Consider the following 22991-nt stretch of genomic DNA (forward strand, 5'->3'; position numbering starts at 1 on the left):
TGCGTTTGTTATTAGTTGGTTGATGTATTAGGCTCAGTGTGCCATTAACAACGCTATGATTATTTAAGGATGTGTTCCCGTTGTGTACGATGTGTGTAAATGTCTGTATTCTTTAGAATGCTGTGGTATATATGGAATTATGGAACTCTTCTCCTTTTGTAGTGTTTTTTCACTGAAGAATATGCAGATACGCACCATTCTGTCACATTATACTGACTGATAACGGGCAAACCAGTCGTCCCACCACTCTCTCTATCCTTAGCGTTGAACAGAAGAAAAATAAACCACGTTTATATTTTATAGACTTTGTTTTGTCTTAGGAAGGGGGCAGAAATCAGAAATGAGCATACACTCAACTGTGTCAACGGAGACGTAACAAAGGGAAGAGGAGAAAACAGAATATCCCAAAAGTGGCTTTTACAAAGAAATGCGTAAGCAGGAACATTTTTTAACTACCGTGGTAGTTCTGTCTACTAATTAAGGATTTTCTATAGGGTCTAACGAAATAAGCTAAACATAAATGATTTAACATAAAACAACCCAATATTGGGAGGCCGAACTAAAACAGCAGGTATAAGCCACATAACGACTTTTAATTCACCCGGTATAATGATTCATTACAAGGAATGATCAACTGCGTTTTGTTACATAAGCTACAACCGTTAAGGTGTCAACATAATGGCTACTTCCACTTTTCACATTCTGGATTCCGTCTACCATTATGTAATGTAGTTTTGTTGTTTTATGGTAGTATACATAAAGACATAAACTTTTAGATCAAATTGTATCCTCGACATCGGACCACATGCACAATGCATGTGTATACCTTTATTGCCGATAATATATATGGCTTTATTTCTGAAGCAAATAAATCCATTTTACGGATCATGAAATGGAGTAAGAATAAGGATATATATTTTAATAAGATTGGAATTACAGGTTGGTAATGAATCATCATTGGGTTATTTTCTGAGCAATACCGATATTTAAGACAATAGGGGGGAAAGGGGGATTGGTCAATGTCACGTATACCATATTTCGAAGTCTTTTCGAAGGGGTATTAAAGTTTCCATGTGACTTTGAATACAATTCACACAATATAGACATGGCTATTAAACTTTTAATTCAAAGATGCCTGATATCAATTATAAGCTGCGTGAGTCAAGAGGTAATGTTAAACATTCGCTGTCATTGGGTGAGTTTTCATCAAATTATTGTACATTATCTGCCTAAGAAGTCAGGCTTCATCCAATGACGTTTACGGTTTCGTGGTTTTCTGTCCTGAAAAAGAAGAGGAAGGCATTGTGTAATGACATAATCAGTACAAATAGGACGAGGGGACACTTTGTAACGACACAAGAAAAACAACCAGGACGGAAGGACACTTTGTAACGACACAAGAAAAACAACCAGGAGGAGAGGACACTTTGTAACGACACAATAAAAACAACCATGACGGAAGGACACTTTGTAACGACACAAGAAAAACAACCAGGAGGAGAGGACACTTGGTAACGACACAATAAAAACAACCAGGAGGAGAGAACACTTGGTAACGACACAATAAAAACAACCAGGAGGAGAGAACACTTGGTAACGACACAATAAAAACAACCAGGAGGAGAGGACACTTGGTAACGACACAATAAAAACAACCAGGAGGAGAGAACACTTGGTAACGACACAATAAAAACAACCAGGAGGAGAGGACACTTGGTAACGACACAATAAAAACAACCAGGAAGGAAGGACACTTTGTAACGACACAATAAAAACAACCAGGAGGAGAGGACACTTGGTAACGACACAATAAAAACAACCAGGAGGAGAGGACACTTGGTAACGACACAATAAAAACAACCAGGACGGAAGGACACTTTGTAACGACACAATAAAAACAACCAGGACGGGAGGACACTTTGTAACGACACAATAAAAACAACCAGGACGGGAGGACACTTGGTAGCGACACAACAAAAACAATTAGGAGGATAGACACTTTGTAATGACGTGATAAACAAATTTAATTGAGTCGTTGTAGCACAGCTTTCCATTTCATTTTTCATCGCCGACAGAGCATAAATAATATTGATCATTTGGACAATAATTGATGTTTAATCATGTATATGTCTAATTAACAAAATAATGCAGATAATATAATGTTACCCTTTGTTGATTGTACCTCATTCTTTATAAGGCTTAGTGTCGTGTGGATTTTGTTTAGGAGTGAAATTCATTAATTTTATTGTTTATTATTTTAGGGTAAAGTAAGAAACTCAAGCGCTTCAATGATGGTAATAGTGGAAAGTACTGTAGGTAACTTTTGTTACCGAAGGACAATTCTAATTAATCTGTTCCAGTTGTTTAAAATAAATGAAAATTAACATTCGTTGGCGGTATAGCATCTTTCAGATATTTTTGTAGAATAACAGCGTACACCTGTACTTACTCGGCTTGGCATATAAATGAGTAGGTACAACTTTTAGCAATACTTACTCGGCTTGGTAAATAAATTAGTAGGTACAGCTTTCACCAGTACTTACTCGGCTTGGCATATAAATGAGTATGTACAACTTTCATCAGTACTTACTCGGCTTGGCATATAAATGAGTAGGTACCGCTTTCGCCAATACTTACTCGGCTTGGCATATAAATGAGTAGGTACCGTTTTCGCCACTTCTTACTCGGCTTGGCATATAAATGAGTAGGTACAACTTTCATCAGTACTTACTCGGCTTGGCATATAAATGAGTAGGTACCACTTTCGCCAGTACTTACTCGGCTTGGCATATAAATGAGTAGGTACAACTTTCACCAGTACTTACTCGGCTTGGCATATAAATGAGTAGGTACATCTTTCGCCAATACTTACTCGGCTTGGCATATAAATGAGTAGGTACAACTTTCATCAGTACTTACTCGGCTTGGCATATAAATGAGAAGGTACCGCTTTCGCCAGTTCTTACTCGGCTTGGCATATAAATGAGTAGGTACAACTTTCACCAGTACTTACTCGGCTTGGCATATAAATGAGTAGGTACCGCTTTCGCCCCTTCTTACTCGGCTTGGCATATAAATCAGTAGGTACAACTTTCACCAGTACTTACTCGGCTTGGCATATAAATGAGTAGGTACAACTTTCACCAGTACTTACTCGGCTTGGCATATAAATGAGTAGATACAACTTTCACCAGTACTTACTCGGCTTGGCATATAAATGAGTAGGTACAACTTTCACCAGTACTTACTCGGCTTGGCATATAAATGAGTAGGTACCGCTTTCGCCAATACATACTCGGCTTGGCATATAAATGAGTAGGTACCGCTTTCGCCACTTCTTACTCGGCTTGGCATATAAATGAGTAGGTACAACTTTCATCAGTACTTACTCGGCTTGGCATATAAATGAGTAGGTACCGCTTTCGCCAGTACTTACTCGGCTTGGAATATAAATGAGTAGGTACAACTTTCACCAGTACTTACTCGGCTTGGCATATAAATGAGTAGGTACAACTTTCACCAGTACTTACTCGGCTTGGCATATAAATGAGTAGGTACCGCTTTCGCCAATACTTACTCGGCTTGGCATATAAATGAGTAGGTACCGCTTTCGCCACTTCTTACTCGGCTTGGCATATAAATGAGTAGGTACAACTTTCATCAGTACTTACTCGGCTTGGCATATAAATGAGTAGGTACAGCTTTCGCCAGTACTTACTCGGCTTGGCATATAAATGAGTAGGTACAACTTTTATCAGTACTTACTCGGCTTGGCATATAAATGAGTAGGTACAACTTTCGCCAATACTTACTCGGCTTGGCATAAAATGAGTAGGTACAACTTTCATCAGTACTTACTCGGCTTGGCATATAAATGAGAAGGTACCGCTTTCGCCAGTTCTTACTCGGCTTGGCATATAAATGAGTAGGTACCGCTTTCGCCCCTTCTTACTCGGCTTGGCATATAAATGAGTAGGTACAACTTTCATCAGTACTTACTCGGCTTGGCATATAAATGAGTAGGTACAACTTTCACCAGTACTTACTCGGCTTGGCATATAAATGAGTAGGTACAGCTTTCACCAGTACTTACTCGGCTTGGCATATAAATGAGTAGGTACAACTTTCACCAGTACTTACTCGGCTTGGCATATAAATGAGTAGGTACAACTTTCGCCAATACTTACTCGGCTTGGCATATAAATGAGTAGGTACAACTTTCATCAGTACTTACTCGGCTTGGCATATAAATGAGAAGGTACCGCTTTCGCCTTTTCTTGCTCGGCTTGGCATATAAATGAGTAGGTACCGCTTTCGCCCCTTCTTACTCGGCATGGCATATAAATGAGTAGGTACAACTTTCACCAGTACTTACTCGGCTTGGCATATAAATGAGTAGGTACAGCTTTCACCAGTACTTACTCGGCTTGGCATATAAATGAGTAGGTACAGCTTTCACCAGTACTTACTCGGCTTGGCTTATAAATGAGAAGGTACCGCTTTCGCCTTTTCTTGCTCGGCTTGGCATATAAATGAGTAGGTACCGCTTTCGCCCCTTCTTACTCGGCTTGACATATAAATGAGTAGGTACAGCTTTCACAAGTACTTACTCGGCTTGGCATATAAATGAGTAGGTACAGCTTTCGCCAATACTTACTCGGCTTGGCATATAAATGAGTAGGTACAACTTTCATCAGTACTTACTCGGCTTGGCATATAAATGAGTAGGTACAACTTTTACCAGTACTTACTCGGCTTGGCATATAAATGAGTAGGTACCACTTTCGCCAGTACTTACTCGGCTTGGCATATAAATGATTAGGTACAACTTTCATCAGTACTTACTCGGCTTGGCATATAAATGAGTAGGTACAACTTTTACCAGTACTTACTCGGCTTGGCATATAAATGAGTAGGTACAACTTTTACCAGTACTTACTCTGCTTGGCATATAAATGAGTAGGTACAACCTTCATCGGTACTTACTCGGCTTGGCAAATAAATGAGTAGGTACAACTTTCACCAGTACTTACTCGGCTTGGCATATAAATGAGTAGGTACAACTTTTACCAGTACTTACTCGGCTTGGCATATAAATGAGTAGGTACAACTTTTACCAGTACTTACTCTGCTTGGCATATAAATGAGTAGGTACAACCTTCATCGGTACTTACTCGGCTTGGCAAATAAATGAGTAGGTACAACTTTCATCAGTACTTACTCGGCTTGGCATATAAATGAGTAGGTACAACTTTTACCAGTACTTACTCGGCTTGGCATATAAATGAGTAGGTACAACTTTTACCAGTACTTACTCTGCTTGGCATATAAATGAGTAGGTACAACCTTCATCGGTACTTACTCGGCTTGGCAAATAAATGAGTAGGTACAACTTTCACCAGTACTTACTCGGCTTGGCATATAAATGAGTAGGTACAACTTTCATCAGTACTTACTCGGCTTGGCATACAAATGAGTAGGTACATCTTTCATCAGTACTTACTCGGCTTGGCATATAAATGAGTAGGTCCAACTTTCATCAGTACTTACTCGGCTTGGCATATAAATGACTAGGTACAACTTTCACCAGTACTTACTCGGCTTGGCATATAAATGAGTAGGTCCAACTTTCATCAGTACTTACTCGGCTTGGCATATAAATGACTAGGTACAACTTTCATCAGTACTTACTCGGCTTGGCATACAAATGAGTAGGTACATCTTTCATCAGTACTTACTCGGCTTGGCATATAAATGAGTAGGTACAACTTTCATCAGTACTTACTCGGCTTGGCATATAAATGAGAAGGTACCGCTTTCGCCACTTCTTACTCGGCTTGGTATATAAATGACTAGGTACAACTTTCATCAGTACTTACTCGGCTTGGCATATAAATGAGAAGGTACCGCTTTCGCCACTTCTTACTCGGCTTGGCATATAAATGAGTAGGTACAACTTTCACCAGTACTTACTCGGCTTGGCATATAAATGACTGGGTACAACTTTCACCAGTACTTACTCGGCTTGGCATATAAATGAGTAGGTACAACTTTCATCAGTACTTACTCGGCTTGGCATATAAATGAGAAGGTACCGCTTTCGCCAGTTCTTACTCGGCTTGGCATATAAATGAGTAGGTACAACTTTCGCCAATACTTACTCGGCTTGGCATATAAATGAGTAGGTACAACTTTCACCAGTACTTACTCGGCTTGGCATATAAATGAGTAGGTACAACTTTCACCAGTACTTACTCGGCTTGGCATACAAATGAGTAGGTACATCTTTCATCAGTACTTACTCGGCTTGGCATATAAATGAGTAGGTACAACTTTCATCAGTACTTAATCGGCTTGGCATATAAATGAGTAGGTACCGCTTTCGCCACTTCTTACTCGGCTTGGCATATAAATGAGTAGGTCCAACTTTCATCAGTACTTACTCGGCTTGGCATATAAATTAGTAGGTACCGCTTTCGCCACTTCCTACTCGGCTTGGCATATAAATGAGTAGGTCCAACTTTCATCAGTACTTACTCGGCTTGGTATATAAATGAGTAGGTACAACTTTCATCACTTCTTACTCGGCTTGGCATATAAATGAGTATGTACAACTTTCATCAGTACTTACTCGGCTTGGCATATAAATGAGTAGGTACCGCTTTCGCCAATACTTACTCGGCTTGGCATATAAATGAGTAGGTACCGTTTTCGCCACTTCTTACTCGGCTTGGCATATAAATGAGTAGGTACAACTTTCACTAGTACTTACTCGGCTTGACATATAAATGAGTAGGTACAGCTTTCACTTGGCATATAAATGAGTAGGTACAACTTTCACTAGTACTTACTCGGCTTGACATATAAATGAGTAGGTACAGCTTTCACAAGTACTTACTCGGCTTGGCATATAAATGAGTAGGTACATCTTTCATCAGTACTTACTCGGCTTGGCATATAAATGAGTAGGTACAACTTTCACTAGTACTTACTCGGCTTGGCATATAAATGACTAGGTACAACTTTCACTAGTACTTACTCGGCTTGGCATATAAATGACTAGGTACAACTTTCACCAGTACTTACTCGGCTTGGCATATAAATGAGTAGGTACAACTTTCACCAGTACTTACTCGGCTTGGCATATAAATGAGTAGGTACAACTTTCACTAGTACTTACTCGGCTTGACATATAAATGAGTAGGTACATCTTTCATCAGTACTTACTCGGCTTGGCATATAAATGACTAGGTACAACTTTCACCAGTACTTACTCGGCTTGGCATATAAATGAGTAGGTACAACTTTCACTAGTACTTACTCGGCTTGGCATATAAATGAGTAGGTACAACTTTCACTAGTACTTACTCGGCTTGGCATATAAATGAGTAGGTACAACTTTCACCAGTACTTACTCGGCTTGGCATATAAATGAGTAGGTACAACTTTCATCAGTACTTACTCGGCTTGGCATATAAATGAGTAGGTATCTGTGCATCGAACGTCATTCAGTCCTCCACCAGGAGCGTTAAGAGTCAGACAGTCGCCGTTATTATAATCATCATTGGGGTTGCCAGGCGTCCAGTGGCTAGGGTTTACCTTATCCAGTGTAGACGACCAAACCCATGTACCCTCAGCGAACATGTCACTGCCACCGAGATAGAACTGAGCGTTGGTCGCTGTAGGCATACAGTCGTATATGAATTAGCGCGACAGCACGAAAAGTACCAAAAAATTAACGTTAAAATAAATACGTTTACAGTATGTATTAAGGAAGTAAACAAAAAGAAAAGTTTCCGGATAACACTAGATTTTATCAGAAAACATGTAGGCTTTAGCCCATACATTGTACGAGCTTTTTATACAGACAGAGTGACACTAAGAAAACATTATACAATATACTGATAAAGTTACATCAGGAAAACATAAACTGACAGAGTTACACTTAGAAAGCATTATATTAATAAAGCTACATCAAGAAAAAAATATACTGACAAAGTTACATTAAGAAAGCATTATACTGATAAAGTTACATTAAGAAAACATTATAATGACAAAGTTACAATAAGAAAACATTGTAATGACATCTTTACAATACACTTTACACTTGTTATTTTAGCTCTTTTAGTTCAAACTCCAGGGGAGTGGCAGCTTTAATCAATAATAATTTCGAGATAAAAAATTTAAAGGAAAAAAATTATTTGGATGGAAATTTTATTGCTCAAGATGTCTCTATCGATAACATACGTTTTACACTTATTAATCTGTATGATCCAAATTCGGATACCCCGTCTTTTTATAGTAAATTACTAGATGTTGCATATGAATTTGGAAATGACTCGTTCATCATTTGCGGAGATTTTAATTTAGTGTTAGACCCAAGTCTAGATGGTCCTAATTATGTACATGTGAATAATCCTAGGGCAAGGGGGAAGCCCAGGCTCAGATGGCTTCACTGTGGAATTTTAAAAATGTTTTTGGAAACAGCTAGGTCACTTTGTATATGTAGTTCGGTCAATTCAACATGGGTTTAACATAAACAAACTTTCAATCACACAAAGGCAGGGAATCATAACTTGTTTACCAAAGGGAGATAGACCAAGGCAGTACTTAAAAAATAGAGACCTTTTTCGCTTTTAAATACTATATATGAAATCGCTTCAGGCACTATCGCAAATAGAATAAGAAAAGTATTAGACACCATAATCAATACTGATCAGTCTGGATTTATATCAGGCAGGTATATTGGGGAAAATACTAGAATCTTTTACGATATTATGAATTATGCAGATGAAAATTACATTCCAGGCATGTTGTTAAATGTTGATTTTGAAAAAGCTATGATTCAGTCAGCTGGGATTTTATTGACAAAGTACTAAATTTTTCAATTTTGGAAATGATATACGTAAATGGGTTAATATTTTTCAAAATGGTTCTAACTCTGCAGTTAATCAGGGAGAAAATTTGTCTTCATTTTTTCTTATAAATCGAGGTTGTCGTCAAGGAGATCCTGTCTCCCCATATTTATTTATACTTTGTGCAGAAGTGTTAGGAATTAGAATTCGAAATAATGTAAATATTACGGGTATAAATATTGAAAACACCCCCTATATTACTATCCCAGTACGCCGATGACACTTCAATTAAACTAGATGGGTCAAAAGAATCATTGAATGAATCATTGAGTGAAATAGAAAAATATGCAGAAATATCTGGCTTGAAAATAAACAAAAATAAGACTGAAGTAATATGGATAGGGAGTAAAAAATATAGTGAGGAACAATTTTGTTCGGAGTGGAACTTGAATTTGGGAAAAACAACATTTACAATGTTGGGTATTGATTTTAATGTAGATCTGCATAGAATAATTAAAATTAATTATGACAAAAAACTAGTTAAAATCAAATCACTTTTGAATAATTGGAATAAAAGAATACTTACACCTATTGGTAAAGTACAAGTGTCCAAATCACTACTTATTTCGCAGCTTAATCACCTATTCATTGCATTACCAAATCCGGAAATTTCATTTTTAAAAGCACTTAACTCAGAAATATATAATTTTCTCTGGAACAGTAAAGTGGACAAAATTAAGAGAGATATTGTTATAAAAGAATATAGTGATGATAGATATATTGTCTTTTATCAAAGCTCTAAAGTTAACATGGATAAGAAGATTATATACAAGGTCAAGTAAATGGCAAAGGATTTTAGGTAAAATATTGACATAGGCAAGCTGGCTAATTGTGGAGAAGGAAATATCAAAGAATGTGAATCTAAATGTAACAATCAATTTTGGAAAGATGTTTTTAATTCTTTGAACTGCTTTATGGAGAAAAAAAAACAAAGTTAAATGATAATCCTGAAATATTGAAAACACCAATTTGGTACAATAATGATATACTAATTGACAGGAAAATGGTATTCTATAAAAACCTCAGAAAGGTGTTATTTTTCTTAGTGACCTTTTGAAATATCCATACTCATTAAGTTTTTACAATTTTCAAGAATTCACTGATAAATTTAATGTAAATACTAACTTTATAACCTACCAGGAAGTTATCAACTCATGTAGAGCATACCTAACACACAAACAACTTGACAATGTCAATTTGTCATATCCAATTATACCAAACAATTTAGACATTTTTATTATACATAAAAAGGATCCAAAGAATTCTACCGTATACTTTGTCAAAATAACACTATGTCCGCGGGCAAAAGAAAATTGAATAACTTATTTGAAATTAATGATGAAACTTGATAAAAAATATTCTACTCCTTTCCGAGTTACTACAAGTTCAAAACTGCAATGGCTGCAATACAGAGTCAACCAACATATCCTTACAACAAACACATATTTATCTAAAATTGGTTTATCTGAAAATCCACACTGCTTTTTTGTAAGACAGAGATAGAAACAATAACACATTTATTTTGGGAATGCAGCAAAGTAAAACTTTTTTGAACACTTTGAATTTTTACCTGATGCATTACTTATTCTTTTTTTCCTTCAATAAAGAAACAATTCTCTTCGGGGTAACAAACAATAAAAACATGTATTATAAAATTGATAATCTGATTTTGCTAATCATGAAACAGTACATTTATAGATCTAGGTGTCTTCAACAAAACCTGTCTGTAGCATCATTAACATCTATTATAAAGGAACATTATGATATTCAGAAATATATTAGTATTGGTAAAGGTAATAAATACATAGAAAAATTTAACCGTAATTGGAAAATGTATTAAACTTATAGAAACTTCACTTAATCCCTGACAGTATGAGATAAAATATACTTTATTACAAAATTATTTTAACACACTTCATTAAGTATTTATACAAAAGTTTACATAACTGCAACCTCCAGCTATAGAATCTATAATATAGTCATTACTCTCTCTCTCTCTCTCTCTCTCTCTCTCTCTGGTATATATATTATTGAATGTATGTTTTTGGATCGGTGTGTGGATGTGGTAGTATAGACTTGTGTATGTCAATTAAAAAGCCGAGACATGACAATAATATGGCTGATGATGATGAAGATGATGATTGATTATGATGATGTTGATGTTGTTTATGTAGATAAAGATAATGTGACTAATTATTGAGGATAACTACATATAGTTGATGATGATGATGTTCTTTTTGATGATTATGATCATGACAATGATGAGGATGAAGATAATGATGTTTGATGAATTAATGATGATGATAAGGATGAGGATGAGGATGATGATGATGATGATATTTCATGTTGTTGATGATTATGACGATGATGAATGTTGATGATGATAATGATGATGATGATGATGATGATTAAGATGAGGGAAATGATGAGTTTAATGACTATGATGTTGACGGTGGTGGTGATGATTATGACAATGATGATGATGATGATGATGATGATGATGATTACAAGATGATGATGATGATGATGATGATGATGATGATGATGATGATGATGATGATGAAGAAGATGGCAATAAGAAAACATTATAATGACAGAGTTACATTAAGATTATTGAGGATAACTACATATAGTTGATGATGGTGATGTTCTTTTTGATGATTATGATCATGACAATGATGAGGATGAAGATAATGATGTTTGATGAATTATGATGATGATGATGATGATGATGATGATGATGATGATGATGACAAGGATGATGATGATGATGATATTTCATGTTGTTGATGATTATGACGATGATGAATGTTGATGATGATAATGATGATGATGATGATGATGATGATGATGATGATGATGATGATGATTAAGATGAAGTTACATTAAGAAAACATTATACTGACAAAGTTACATTAAGAAAACATTATACTGACAAAGTTACATTAAGAAAGCCGATAGCTAAAGTTATTGACTATATTAGATTGATACTGTATCCAAATTGATACCATTATTAAAGTTTAAGACCATGTTTGAAATAGTGGTGTTTTGTATGGCTATATATATAACTTCTTAGGTGTTGTACTGGAACATAACTTAGTTGATAAAAAGTGTTTATGCATCAGGCTTAACGTTAGGTATTACTGTTCACTCTAAGATTGTTGCGATGTTTGTTCATTTTGGCAAGATATGCAAAACATTTTACATTACAGTGAGTTTAGTAAGTCCACAGGGTTCAGTATATAGTCCTGTCACCAAATAAACATGTCATTATGTTTACTAGTGTTCATAGCATGTAATAGGAGCGCTGGTTTAACCGGATTTGGTTTTACAAAGGCATACACATCAGTCCTTTTAGACCTTGTCAGGAAAATGGCGGCTGTAGATTATATGCAAATATAACACATTGAAAGTCATTTCCATCTTCTCAAATACTTCTATTATATACGTTTAGGAACACTGAATATGATACGAAGACTATTTTTGAGAAAAAAAGTTCAACTGCTGTATTTAGGGTAAAACATGCAGATTTGTGGAAATGCACTTAAACTCTTAAGACATATTTTCTTAAAAATGTTACTCGCACTATTCAAATGACATTATAACATTGAATATGTACATTGGTATCAATTGGGACGCCTCATATATGCCATATTTGCATGTTATAATCTATTGCCGCCGCCATTTGTATGACATTATCAAAAAGGATTGGATGCGATCAGACAAGCGCTCATTGCACGTGCTATAAACACTAGTAAAAAGTAATGGCATGGTTATATGGTGACATCAATATGTACTGAACCCTGTGGACTTTCTAAACTGAACAGTACCATTTTTTGCACATCTTGTCAAAATGTACATACAATACAACAATCTACGAGTCAACAATAATATCACAGGTTAAGACAGATGCATATACAACTAAGTTATATTATGAATACCTAAGAAGTGATATATAGGCATAAAAATCACTAGTTAAAACAGGGTCTTAAACCTTACGAAAACAGCTGAACTTTTTAATGGACAAAGTCTACCTCATTTCTCAGTAAAAACACCAAAGATATATAAATTATTTATTATTGTGCTTTCAAATATTTATGTAATGTTCTCTGACATAACTTAACTTTGAAATGGATACCTTGGTCAGAAACATTGGAATTCCTAGCAATAGTGACATGCGACAAGTATTACCGGTGCTAATTCTTTTCTTTCAGAACATTAATGAAACTCAAAGTTATGAACACTCAACAAAACTAGAAAGAATATTGTTGCTTCACACTATTTTTCTCTAATGAAGTGCACAAATCCTCCTTTACGTACCATTATTGTCTCCATCTTGATTTTTGTACAAAAACTGGAATATCTTTTAACTTGAGTAATCCATTTTATAGTTTTCTTTTCATTAGAAATTATTAGAACCATGTGAATAAAGATTCGGTTGTATTCTTATTATATAGTTATCGCTTTTCATTCACATTTATTGAAACAATGCAAATGTAAGCTTCGGGAATGACATGTGAAAAAGCTGTAAGTTTCGACACATGCTATTAATCGATCTGTCAGTAAATATGCACTGTCATAATAAAAAAAAAAGTATAAAAATAAAGTTTTCAAACCATGGAAGAAAAAGGTGAAAATCGTCAAGCAACAAATAGGGTATTAAAAGAATTGAGTATATTGCTATTGCATTGGGTGCTATGGCATTGATAAAGCATTCACCACTAAACACAACTGGCTACGCATCATACTGAAAATTGTCGAATTTATCCTCCCCCAATACACAATCAGAATCTAACAAATGAACGATAAGGATACATTTAGTAAATGTTCTTACGATGCTCGATTTTAGCATGTCTAAGTAAAAATGCAAGCGTAGCGTCATCCTCCGGTTCTGCAAGTCTGGTGTTGAATCCCTGACAAATGGCCTGCATTAATAAATCAAACACAATCATATTAATAAAATACCTAAAACGAACGCAAAATAAAAGTGCAAAATAAGAGAAAAAAAAATGTATCGCAACAAAGCCTGTCGTGACATCAAATACACCAAGGACGAATTGGTCCGTGTCCTGGTTAAGTAACAATCCAAACTAAGAAGGGGGGGGTCTGTTTAATGTCACTTTACCGCAATATCTAAGCGTGATCTTTTGTCAGTAGAAAATAAGGCATTATGTATGGTGATTTGAATACATTTTGTATATTTGATATTTAACGTTAAGAACGATTATATGACATGCACACAAGTAAAAACAACATAAAACTAATATCATGGATATCACTTACATTGCCATCAGCCCAAGACCCACCGAATTTACTGAAAAAGAAACAGGCATTTGGTCCTTGTACCCATCCTTGAGGACAACCTGTAACACCAGATACCCATGTATAAGATGGCCTGTATCATTCATCTGATTTTATTACGCCAAACAAATTTATTAGAACAGGTTAAGATTGATAGGTTTATTTCCTATATTGTATGTAACTTTAACGAATGGGCTTAACATCACGTTAACAGCTCAAGAAATTGTACCTGTTGTCCTGATTGCATACTTGCCGACCAAGTTATCTTATCTTTTCTCCTGACTTACTCTGTCTTTCCTAACGTTTCTCTTTGACTGTGCCTCACTTAAGGGCAGCTTAATTAAGCGTTCGCCCCTATGAAGAAGACTTTTGTCCCCTGACATACCATAGTCTATAAAGGTTGTAGGTTTTGCTCCTGCTCAGCGTCCAGTGTTATAGACTATGGTGTGTCTCAGCCAAGGGACAAAACCCAGCGACTTCCACACAGAGGCGAAAGCTGAATACAATGTCAAAGGAAGACAGACGTTAGGAAGAAGAAAGTCAGTCAAACAGAAGAGAAAAACATAACACCTCCAAATTTAGTTGCCTTTTAAACTCACGCTATGAATTTAGCGGGAAAATGATGACGTCCTACCTGTAGGACATGAATGATTAGAAACCACTCTATCAAATAAATGTATAGACTACAGTGTGTCTTGCCCGGGGGCAGAAGTCACACCCTTCCTCACAGGTGGACACTTTCAACTCAATACCATACTAGTAAAACGTTTTTCAGAGAGCTGTTGGTGAGAATAGTTAGTTCGGGTAGACATCAATTCGCCACCTTTACGATATATGCAAGACTGCTAACCATAATATGAGGCATCTAGGAGTTATGAACCGTTCAAAATTGATCCTATTCTATTCCCTTGACCTCGAATAAAGGTCAGGTTCATTTTTAACAAACTGCAGTCCTTCATTAGAGCATCATGATTGTGTCTCGAACCTAACCTGAAGAACTGGCGAATAGAATATTGCAAACTTTACCTTGCGTCTTTATCGCAATAAACATTAAAAGAGAAACATACATCCATATCCTCGCCATTGTATTCCATTAATGTCGACAGTTTTACTATTTAAAAGGCCAGATAAGCTATCATTTATCTATGTGGTACAATTGGCCAAATCTGTTATCAGTTTAACCTTCACTTGTACCTTTCCAAGACGGTTAAGGAGGTAAAAACTTTTAGTCAAAATCATGGTCAATATTTCCATATCATCGCTTAATAGCTTAATGGATTTTCTTGTGTAATTGATTTGGTGTTTAAGTGAGGCATTTATAATATAAGTAAGTTTTTCAAAGGACTTGTTTTTGAGCCATCTCTATCCTGTTACATGTACCTATTGTATAATGATGTTCCTTGATTGAATTTTAGGACACTGCTCCATGATTGGAAAATAAACTGACCATCATGTCACCAACTGCAAACTGTGATAAGGAACACCATGTCTGTGCTTTCAAAAGTAGTTGAGCTGTTGTTCCTGTCTGCATATGTTGAGAACTGAATCTGCAGCTTTCAGGGGACATAACTCAAGTCTTGTTCACCCCGGCGAATTATGGAAATATGGTCACAGAAACTATTAAGAGATATCTTAGTTGATTGAGTGTTGCTGGTAATCATTCAACACAAGTGTTGAAAGATTGATTTCTTGATGGACATTAGAAACAAAATATTTTGATCAAATGTTGGATTTCTAGTCTATAATATATGATATGTATAGATAATACATTTAATAAATATGATAGTTTTAATGCTGACTCTTTCCTTTGTCAGAACTTTTTCTGAATTTATTGTAAAAGTTTCATTAAGTCATATTTGTGATTATGTCAATTGTAACTTATCAATGAGCAGAATACCTATCTTATACATGCTCAAGTTCTGTTCTTTCTTTCATTTTTGAATAAATCAAATATTACAGTGATTGATGTTGTTAATCATCATTTAAGGATACAAACTTTTAATAATTAAAAGATGATTTTTTTATAAAAGAAAATCTATAAAATGATGCTGCATCAGAGACTGGATGCCAATTTGCTTTTGTGCTTTGTCTGTTGTCATCATAGAGTGCCATTACAGGTTCATACATAACATTTTCACTTTGTATTTTTTTCTGATCTTGGAATGGAATTCAATTCAAACTTACATACATGTATGGGAAATATTTCATAAACAATATTTGTTATTTACTTGCTTCTATTAGATTTCTATGTGGAATTCTTATGGTTATCAAGTTTGATTTTGTTTAACTTCTATTAAGCAGCCAGGGGCATTTAGGTATGTGCCAGGTTTAGGAAATGGAGGGAAGACATAGTATATTGAAAAAAAATCACTGACCTTCAAACTGGTATCTTGGAGGTCATGTGACCAAAGACCTCAGCCCTGTTATCGGTGTTTGGTTTACATATGACATTCATATATCCCCTTGATGCTAATAATTTAATACAGGAATTGAGATCTTTGATGAAAAATAACTTAGCAACCACAAAATTTGATCATTTCTATGTATGAAAATGCAATTTTATTGATAAGAAGTATTAAATTATGCGAAGGAGAAATATTTGAAAGTGGTTGCTAGGGTACACAACCTTTCATAGAGTATTTTTTCATCACAAAATCGTTTTAGTCATGATAATTTATGAATCTTAAAGAAAAACTTTTGTGAAAATACTATATATATATCAAAAAACTTTGAATGAATGCAAAATTGAATCCAGGTAAGACTTTGACAGTAGAATACTGCTTGGTTGCTATGCAACGGTTGGTTACGAATAAAAGTTAACCAAAATATAGTTTTTCATTGAAAAACAAATATTTTATCATCTTCACATGCATAACATGTCTTTATCAGAAAAAATATACATTAGATTACATTAAAATGTACACAACAACCCTATTTATACATTTTAGAAAAATGTTGCTAAGGAAAATGGTTGCTATGGATTTAACATCCAATAACTTTTTTCTTAGAACAATGACATACCATTTTCTCCTCATTTTTATAAAGATATGGATGTCCTCTGCAAAATGAGCATCTTTGGAAAAAAGTTAATTATTCCTTCATATATTTTTATCATGTTGAAATGGACAACTCATTTTGCTATATATCTGTACTGAAAAATGAGGGAAGCGTTGCCATGGAGACACTTTTTAAAATCGACGCTAGGAAATAATAGATACATTGATTTATGATTTATATTTGTTAATAGTCACAAGACATCCATACAAATACTTTAAAGTAAGAAAAAATGAAAAAATCTTATATTTCCATATAATTTTATTGCATTACATTTACCAAGAGGATGTCCTGTTGTGCTATATTTCAGCGCAAAGGTTTGGTTAAGTCGTTGTCAAGGTAACACTTTTCAAAAGAGGCTAGCAAAAAAAACTAGCACAATGACATATACTTTTTTGTTCATTTTTTGACACAACATGACCATACAAATAAAAATATCTATAAATGAAAAAAAGTTAATTACTTTCAAACGGTCGAGCCAGCCACCTTAAGTAAAAGTGACACTCTTGGCCCTTTGAAAGTGCAATTTTGCTGATACATATCGCCAAAGTTGGTTGTTTGACTACATGAACGTCCTATTAACAGCCAGGACCATTTTTGCCTCCCGCGGTGTGTGCAATGTTTTGCGTATGTGACGTGAACTCGTGCATGGTTCGGGAGACTACTATGCTCGTGATGTGTCTCTTTGTATCAATGGAATTATTATCCTTGCCACCTGAGGCACAGATCAAGCACACTACATCTTGTCACATAATACTGACATTGGGCAAACCGACAAACCAGTCGAACCCTCCCTTTATGCTTAGCGCCAAGCAGAAGCTGAAACTGCCACCACTTTTAATAGAATATGTTGTGGCTCGGTCAGAGGACAGAATACAGAGTGTTCAACTCCAGTGAGACAGAATCAAGGAAGATGTTATGTGAGCGAATGGTGGGTGTTGTTAGGTGTCCACTTGTTCTATATTTTAGTGTAATAGCACTGCGAAAGGGCAAGAGTACCACTATTACAAGGCAACGTCTATTTTGTTCTGCTATGCAACGTCAAATACAATTTCTGGAAACTTGAATCTTGAATCATTTGGTCAGGTAGGGCCTTAGAATTATACCAACTGTCCCACGGGCGTTAGAATTATACCAACTGCCCAACGTAATGTGCATGGATGGCCGTCCTAAATGACCCTGTCGGTTAATTGGACGTTAATCCAGCAAACCAAATAAATCAGATCTGCTGGTAAGACGTTAGAATTGGTCTGCTGTCCCTATTGCATGATTGTAAAAGGCGACTAATTTTAGGATTTTATGTTTTCTTTTCTTCCTAACCGTTTTAATTTAACGTCTCCCTTGACACCGCTCACTTTTGGCTTTCAGTTCGAACAGCGCTCGCCCCTGTGAGGAAGGATCTGGGTTCTGTCGTCTGGCAGACACACACCATAGTCTATATAGTAGTAGTTTCTGCTCCTATCTAGCGCTTAGCATAAGGGAGTGGGACGACTGCAGGTTTGCTCGTTTCAGTATAATGCAACTTCGCTAGCCAAGGATATTGAGTGCGTTACTATCCCTGGAACCATTGACGGATTTCGCATTCAAGCTGAAATTTCCGCACTGCATGTGCCACCTGCTGGATCACCGAAGTTGTACCCCTTCCGTGTATGTAATAAGCAACCAAAAAAAGCTGGCATCACTGGTGAACTATGGATTGAAAAAAAAATGACAGCGCCCTTTCAAAAACATATTGTATGCTACTAATTCAAAATACCCAAAAGATTAACATGTGAGTTATTTGTTTATTAGTTCGGAAACTACTTTTGTTGTTCATCAGAAATTTAGATAGTGTCTAAACTCTACTTTCATGCTTCAGTGTCCAATTTTGTCTCGAGTTGGAAGTTTATATTTGCATAATTTGCGAAAAACTTTGTGAAACTGAAACTACGTACGTATTTACTTTCCCTATCTGTTTTGAGAGCAATAGATCGTATCAAGTAACCCACGGTATCAGACCGCAACGTAGCGACAAAAACTCTACTCCACTTAGTTTTAGCGGCTACAATCACATTCCCAGTAAGTCGTCACGAAAACAGTAACTGCCGTTGGAAAGAGCGATATTTTTCCTTTCAAAATCATCCTTCACACAACTATGCAAAGTGTCGTCTCTCTCTATATATATACTTTTGAAGATATGCATGAGAAAGTCGTACCATGGGTTTCCATAGTCCGATTTCGGACAAGTTTGTGTAAATTTTGTCGAAACAATTCGAACTGCAGTAGAAACATCATTAGCAAAAAAGTACTAATATTAATTACCTACATGTATATTTTTGTCGTGAATATGTGTACTCTAAATACTCTAAATGAAAAGAAAAAAATCCATTCGAGTATCTATACGCAACAAGCTATAGAGGCAACCTGCAGATGGAAACATTATTAGTAAAAAAATAACAATCCTGGATATCTGCTCTGAACAGTGACCCTACTATATATATAATAGCAACTAACTGTGTTTATCACAAAACAAGATAATTGTGCACAGTTTTTGTGTTTCCATATATTACAAACTGTTCCCCTTTACTCCATTCACGTCCTACCATATCTTCGCAGCAAAAATCTGGTTTTCCACAAGAACAGTTAAATTCTATCTTTATAGATTTTATTTTGGAAGTACCGCATATCTTACTGTGAATTTTTGGAAATGATGAAAAGCTAACAACCAAGTGAGGTCGGAGATACTGGGGACACAACTCTATTTCTTAACCCTGTGGTTTTATTAAATTAAAAGTCTACCAAAAATGCTATAATACATATACAGCAAATAGGCAATATCAAAGCTGATAGTTTGTTGTCGAACTTTAACTGTCAAAGTTATGACCATGTTTACCATATATGGATGACAATTGGATTTGAAGGGAATCCGAAAGTGGGACAGAGTTTTGAAAACTGTCGAGAACAAAAATTGAATTTTCTGATGGTTGAACTGATGTTACCCAATGATCTCTACCGTTATGATGCATCTGACCGCAAGGAAAAAATGTGTTTGTTTTTTCCACTATTCATCATCACGTTTTGTTGGAGCTAGCAATGCATCTTGAAATCCTTTTAAGTTAGGAAATCGTTTTGAAAGAATTGAATTTACACTTTTCATAATATTTTAGCATAATCATGCAATCATTATTTTCTATCTTAGATTATATATGTTTTCAAATTTCCTGATTTTTATAAAGTCCCGGACATATTCAGGAGAGATCTTAAAACATCACAGGCCATATCTCCAAGTTTCTTAATCATTTCCAAATATTTTAAAAATAAAGATGTTGAGGTGTAGTCCTGGTATAAAAATCTCAAAACACGTTCCTGTAACTTTTCTGATAAGTGTGGTAACAATTTGTATTAACTGGACATGAGTAATGTTCTTAATGTTAGGTTTACACTATGTTCCCAGCGGTCACGGCAGCCCCGTTTCGGGTCACCGTGGACAAAATGTGGTGACCGCGAGACAACGTGAGACAACGCAGAAGAACGTGATAGACAAACGTGAGTGGCCGTGGTTACCGTGGATGCCGTGCCAGATTTTTAAACCTTCAAAAAATTTGCCACAGCAGTCCCGGTACAGATGGTGAACGCTGCAGGACGTCATAAAACGGGATTGACGTAACAAAACGTAACAGTGCGTGCGAGGCCGTAACAAAACTTCCAGACGGTCCGTGGTGGAACCATCCTCGATAGAACGTTCCCCGGAATCGGGCAGCAAGAACGTTCCCGGAATCTCACGGTGACTTTAAGTTTTGTGACGTTCATATCAGGAGATTGTTGAGTGCGAACACGAGTTACCGCCCCTGTTTCAAAATGTCCCGGCTTCTCCCATAGACATTTTTTGAAAAAATGACGTTCTTTTGCTCTGTGCATACTTATTCCAGTGTGAATATTTTATTACACAATTCATAATGTTTCCTACGATATTAAAATATAGTTTGATGTAAGGCACGCAAGGATAATGTTATTTCTTCGATCGTAAAATTGCAGAAAACGCGTTTTTTCCACGTTTTATCACGGTTGATGCAGATTGGCTGCACGTTTTGTGCCGTTTCGTCCAGGTTTGTCAAGGTTTTGACGGCAGGCCAAGGTGGATGATAACCGTTTCGATGCGTTGTCAAGGCACATCACGGCTTGTGGCGGTTGAAAGCCCGACGTGATACGGCGTGTTACGTCTTATTACGGTCTTACGTTGCAAGCAATATATGATGGAGTATCATTGCTTGGCCTGGTACATATTTGCTACTTCATGGAATTATTTGTATTATTTAATAGAAATAGTCATTATCAAACACATTTAAACCATCAAAATGTACCAAAGCTATTATCGCAAAAGGCATATTAATTGAGAACCATTACAGAAAAAAATGGCGTAGAAACACTTAAAATTTAATATTTATACCAAAAATAGTTAAGATTTTCTTTTCTTTTAACATATTTTGTAATTAAAATGAGTTTGAAATGACATTTTCGGCAATAAATGTTGTTTCATTTGCTTTAAAAAGCCCGGCATTAGACTTTCATTCCTTGTAAGCCTTGGCGGACCGTGAAAAACGTATCAGAGCTTGATCAAAACGTGTAAAACGTAACAGACCTCATCAGATCGTAACAGGCCTAGAGAGAACGTAGTGGTAACGTTGATAGACCGTGCTAAAGCCGTAGTGTACCTTTAACCTCCGGGAACAGCACTTTCTTGGCTAAACTTCACAAGACCTAACTAAACTTGAACAGCCAAAGTTCCACATGCACGTTTCGGGCAAACGGGGCTACCGTGGTCGCCGGGAACATAGTGTAAACCTAGCATTAAGAAGTAGAATAACAGTATATTTTTTATTATCCCTACCATGCATGGCCCAGTTTAACGAACATTCCTTAAATTTAGTTTAAATAGTATTTTATTCATATAATGATACATATAATACAGTAAAAAAAAACACACATTTCGGGATCGGAAAACAAGCTTAAAGCTTATATAAATTCCTTTCCCTTAAGTTTGAGGAATCCCGGCCTTAACTTAAAGCACAGGCGTCTCCATGTATAGGAAAGCATTACAGATTTTAAGGAAGATTGGTTACTAAAAAGTTTCCTTAATTACTTGGCAAATGTGTCACACGCCTCATTGTTATTAATTACAAAGATTTTCAAACTGGTCAATTCCTTTCCCTTAAATTTGAGGAATCCCGGCCTTAACTTAAAGTTATCCATGTATAGGAAAGCATTACAGATTTTAAGGAAGATTGGTTACTAAAAATTTTCCTTAATTACTTGGCAAATGTGTCACACGCCTCATTGTTATTAATTACAAAGATTTTCAAACTGGTCCGTGATGTATCCCTATAAACTATAAAAACGACATCCGAAAAAGTTCTGAACTAGTATGTTTATGACCAAATCATACAAAATATTGTTTTCAAATCGTCATGATAACGTGTATATTATCATAAATCAAATGCAAATAATGTAATCAAATGGCAAATGACAAGTCGACTTTTCTTATGTGTTATAAATTAGTCGGGCTCTATCAAGTCTAATACTTCGACAACGTGTGTAGTTGGTCACATGGTTATTTGTTTACTTCCGGTGTAATAAATTGAGTAGGGGTGGGCAGTCTTAAAGTCGTATTTACTTTACATAAATTGGAACGATGGAGTTCTTACGCTAGTGACATATCATTCAGATAGCAAAGATATTAATTAT

General features: G+C 35.8%; 1 protein-coding gene across 1 annotated transcript; it reads right to left on the reverse strand.

Moving 5' to 3' along the window:
* Nucleotides 1-1102: 1102 nt before the first annotated feature.
* LOC138319962 (perlucin-like) lies at nucleotides 1103-15328 on the reverse strand. The gene is made up of 5 exons (XM_069263069.1): nucleotides 15243-15328; nucleotides 14199-14278; nucleotides 13750-13840; nucleotides 7463-7679; nucleotides 1103-1281 (listed from the first exon to the last, which is right to left on the reverse strand). The coding sequence occupies exons 1-5, from the start codon at nucleotides 15298-15300 to the stop codon at nucleotides 1245-1247; spliced, it is 483 nt and encodes a 160-aa protein (XP_069119170.1). The 5' UTR covers nucleotides 15301-15328; the 3' UTR covers nucleotides 1103-1244.
* Between the last annotated feature and the right edge of the window lie 7663 nt (nucleotides 15329-22991).

Source organism: Argopecten irradians, chromosome 3, assembly GCF_041381155.1.
Source record: "Argopecten irradians isolate NY chromosome 3, Ai_NY, whole genome shotgun sequence".
NCBI classification, from domain to species: domain Eukaryota; kingdom Metazoa; phylum Mollusca; class Bivalvia; order Pectinida; family Pectinidae; genus Argopecten; species Argopecten irradians.

Coding starts and splice junctions, on each gene's coding strand:
- LOC138319962 (XM_069263069.1), bottom strand. CDS start 15,300: ATGGCGAGGATATGGATGTATGTTTCTCTTTTAATGTTTATTGCGATA. Junction 13,841..14,198: donor GGTCTTGGGCTGATGGCAAT/GTAAGTGATATC, acceptor TTATTAATGCAG/GCCATTTGTCAGGGATTCAA. Junction 7,680..13,749: donor ACATGCTAAAATCGAGCATC/GTAAGAACATTT, acceptor GTATGCCTACAG/CGACCAACGCTCAGTTCTAT.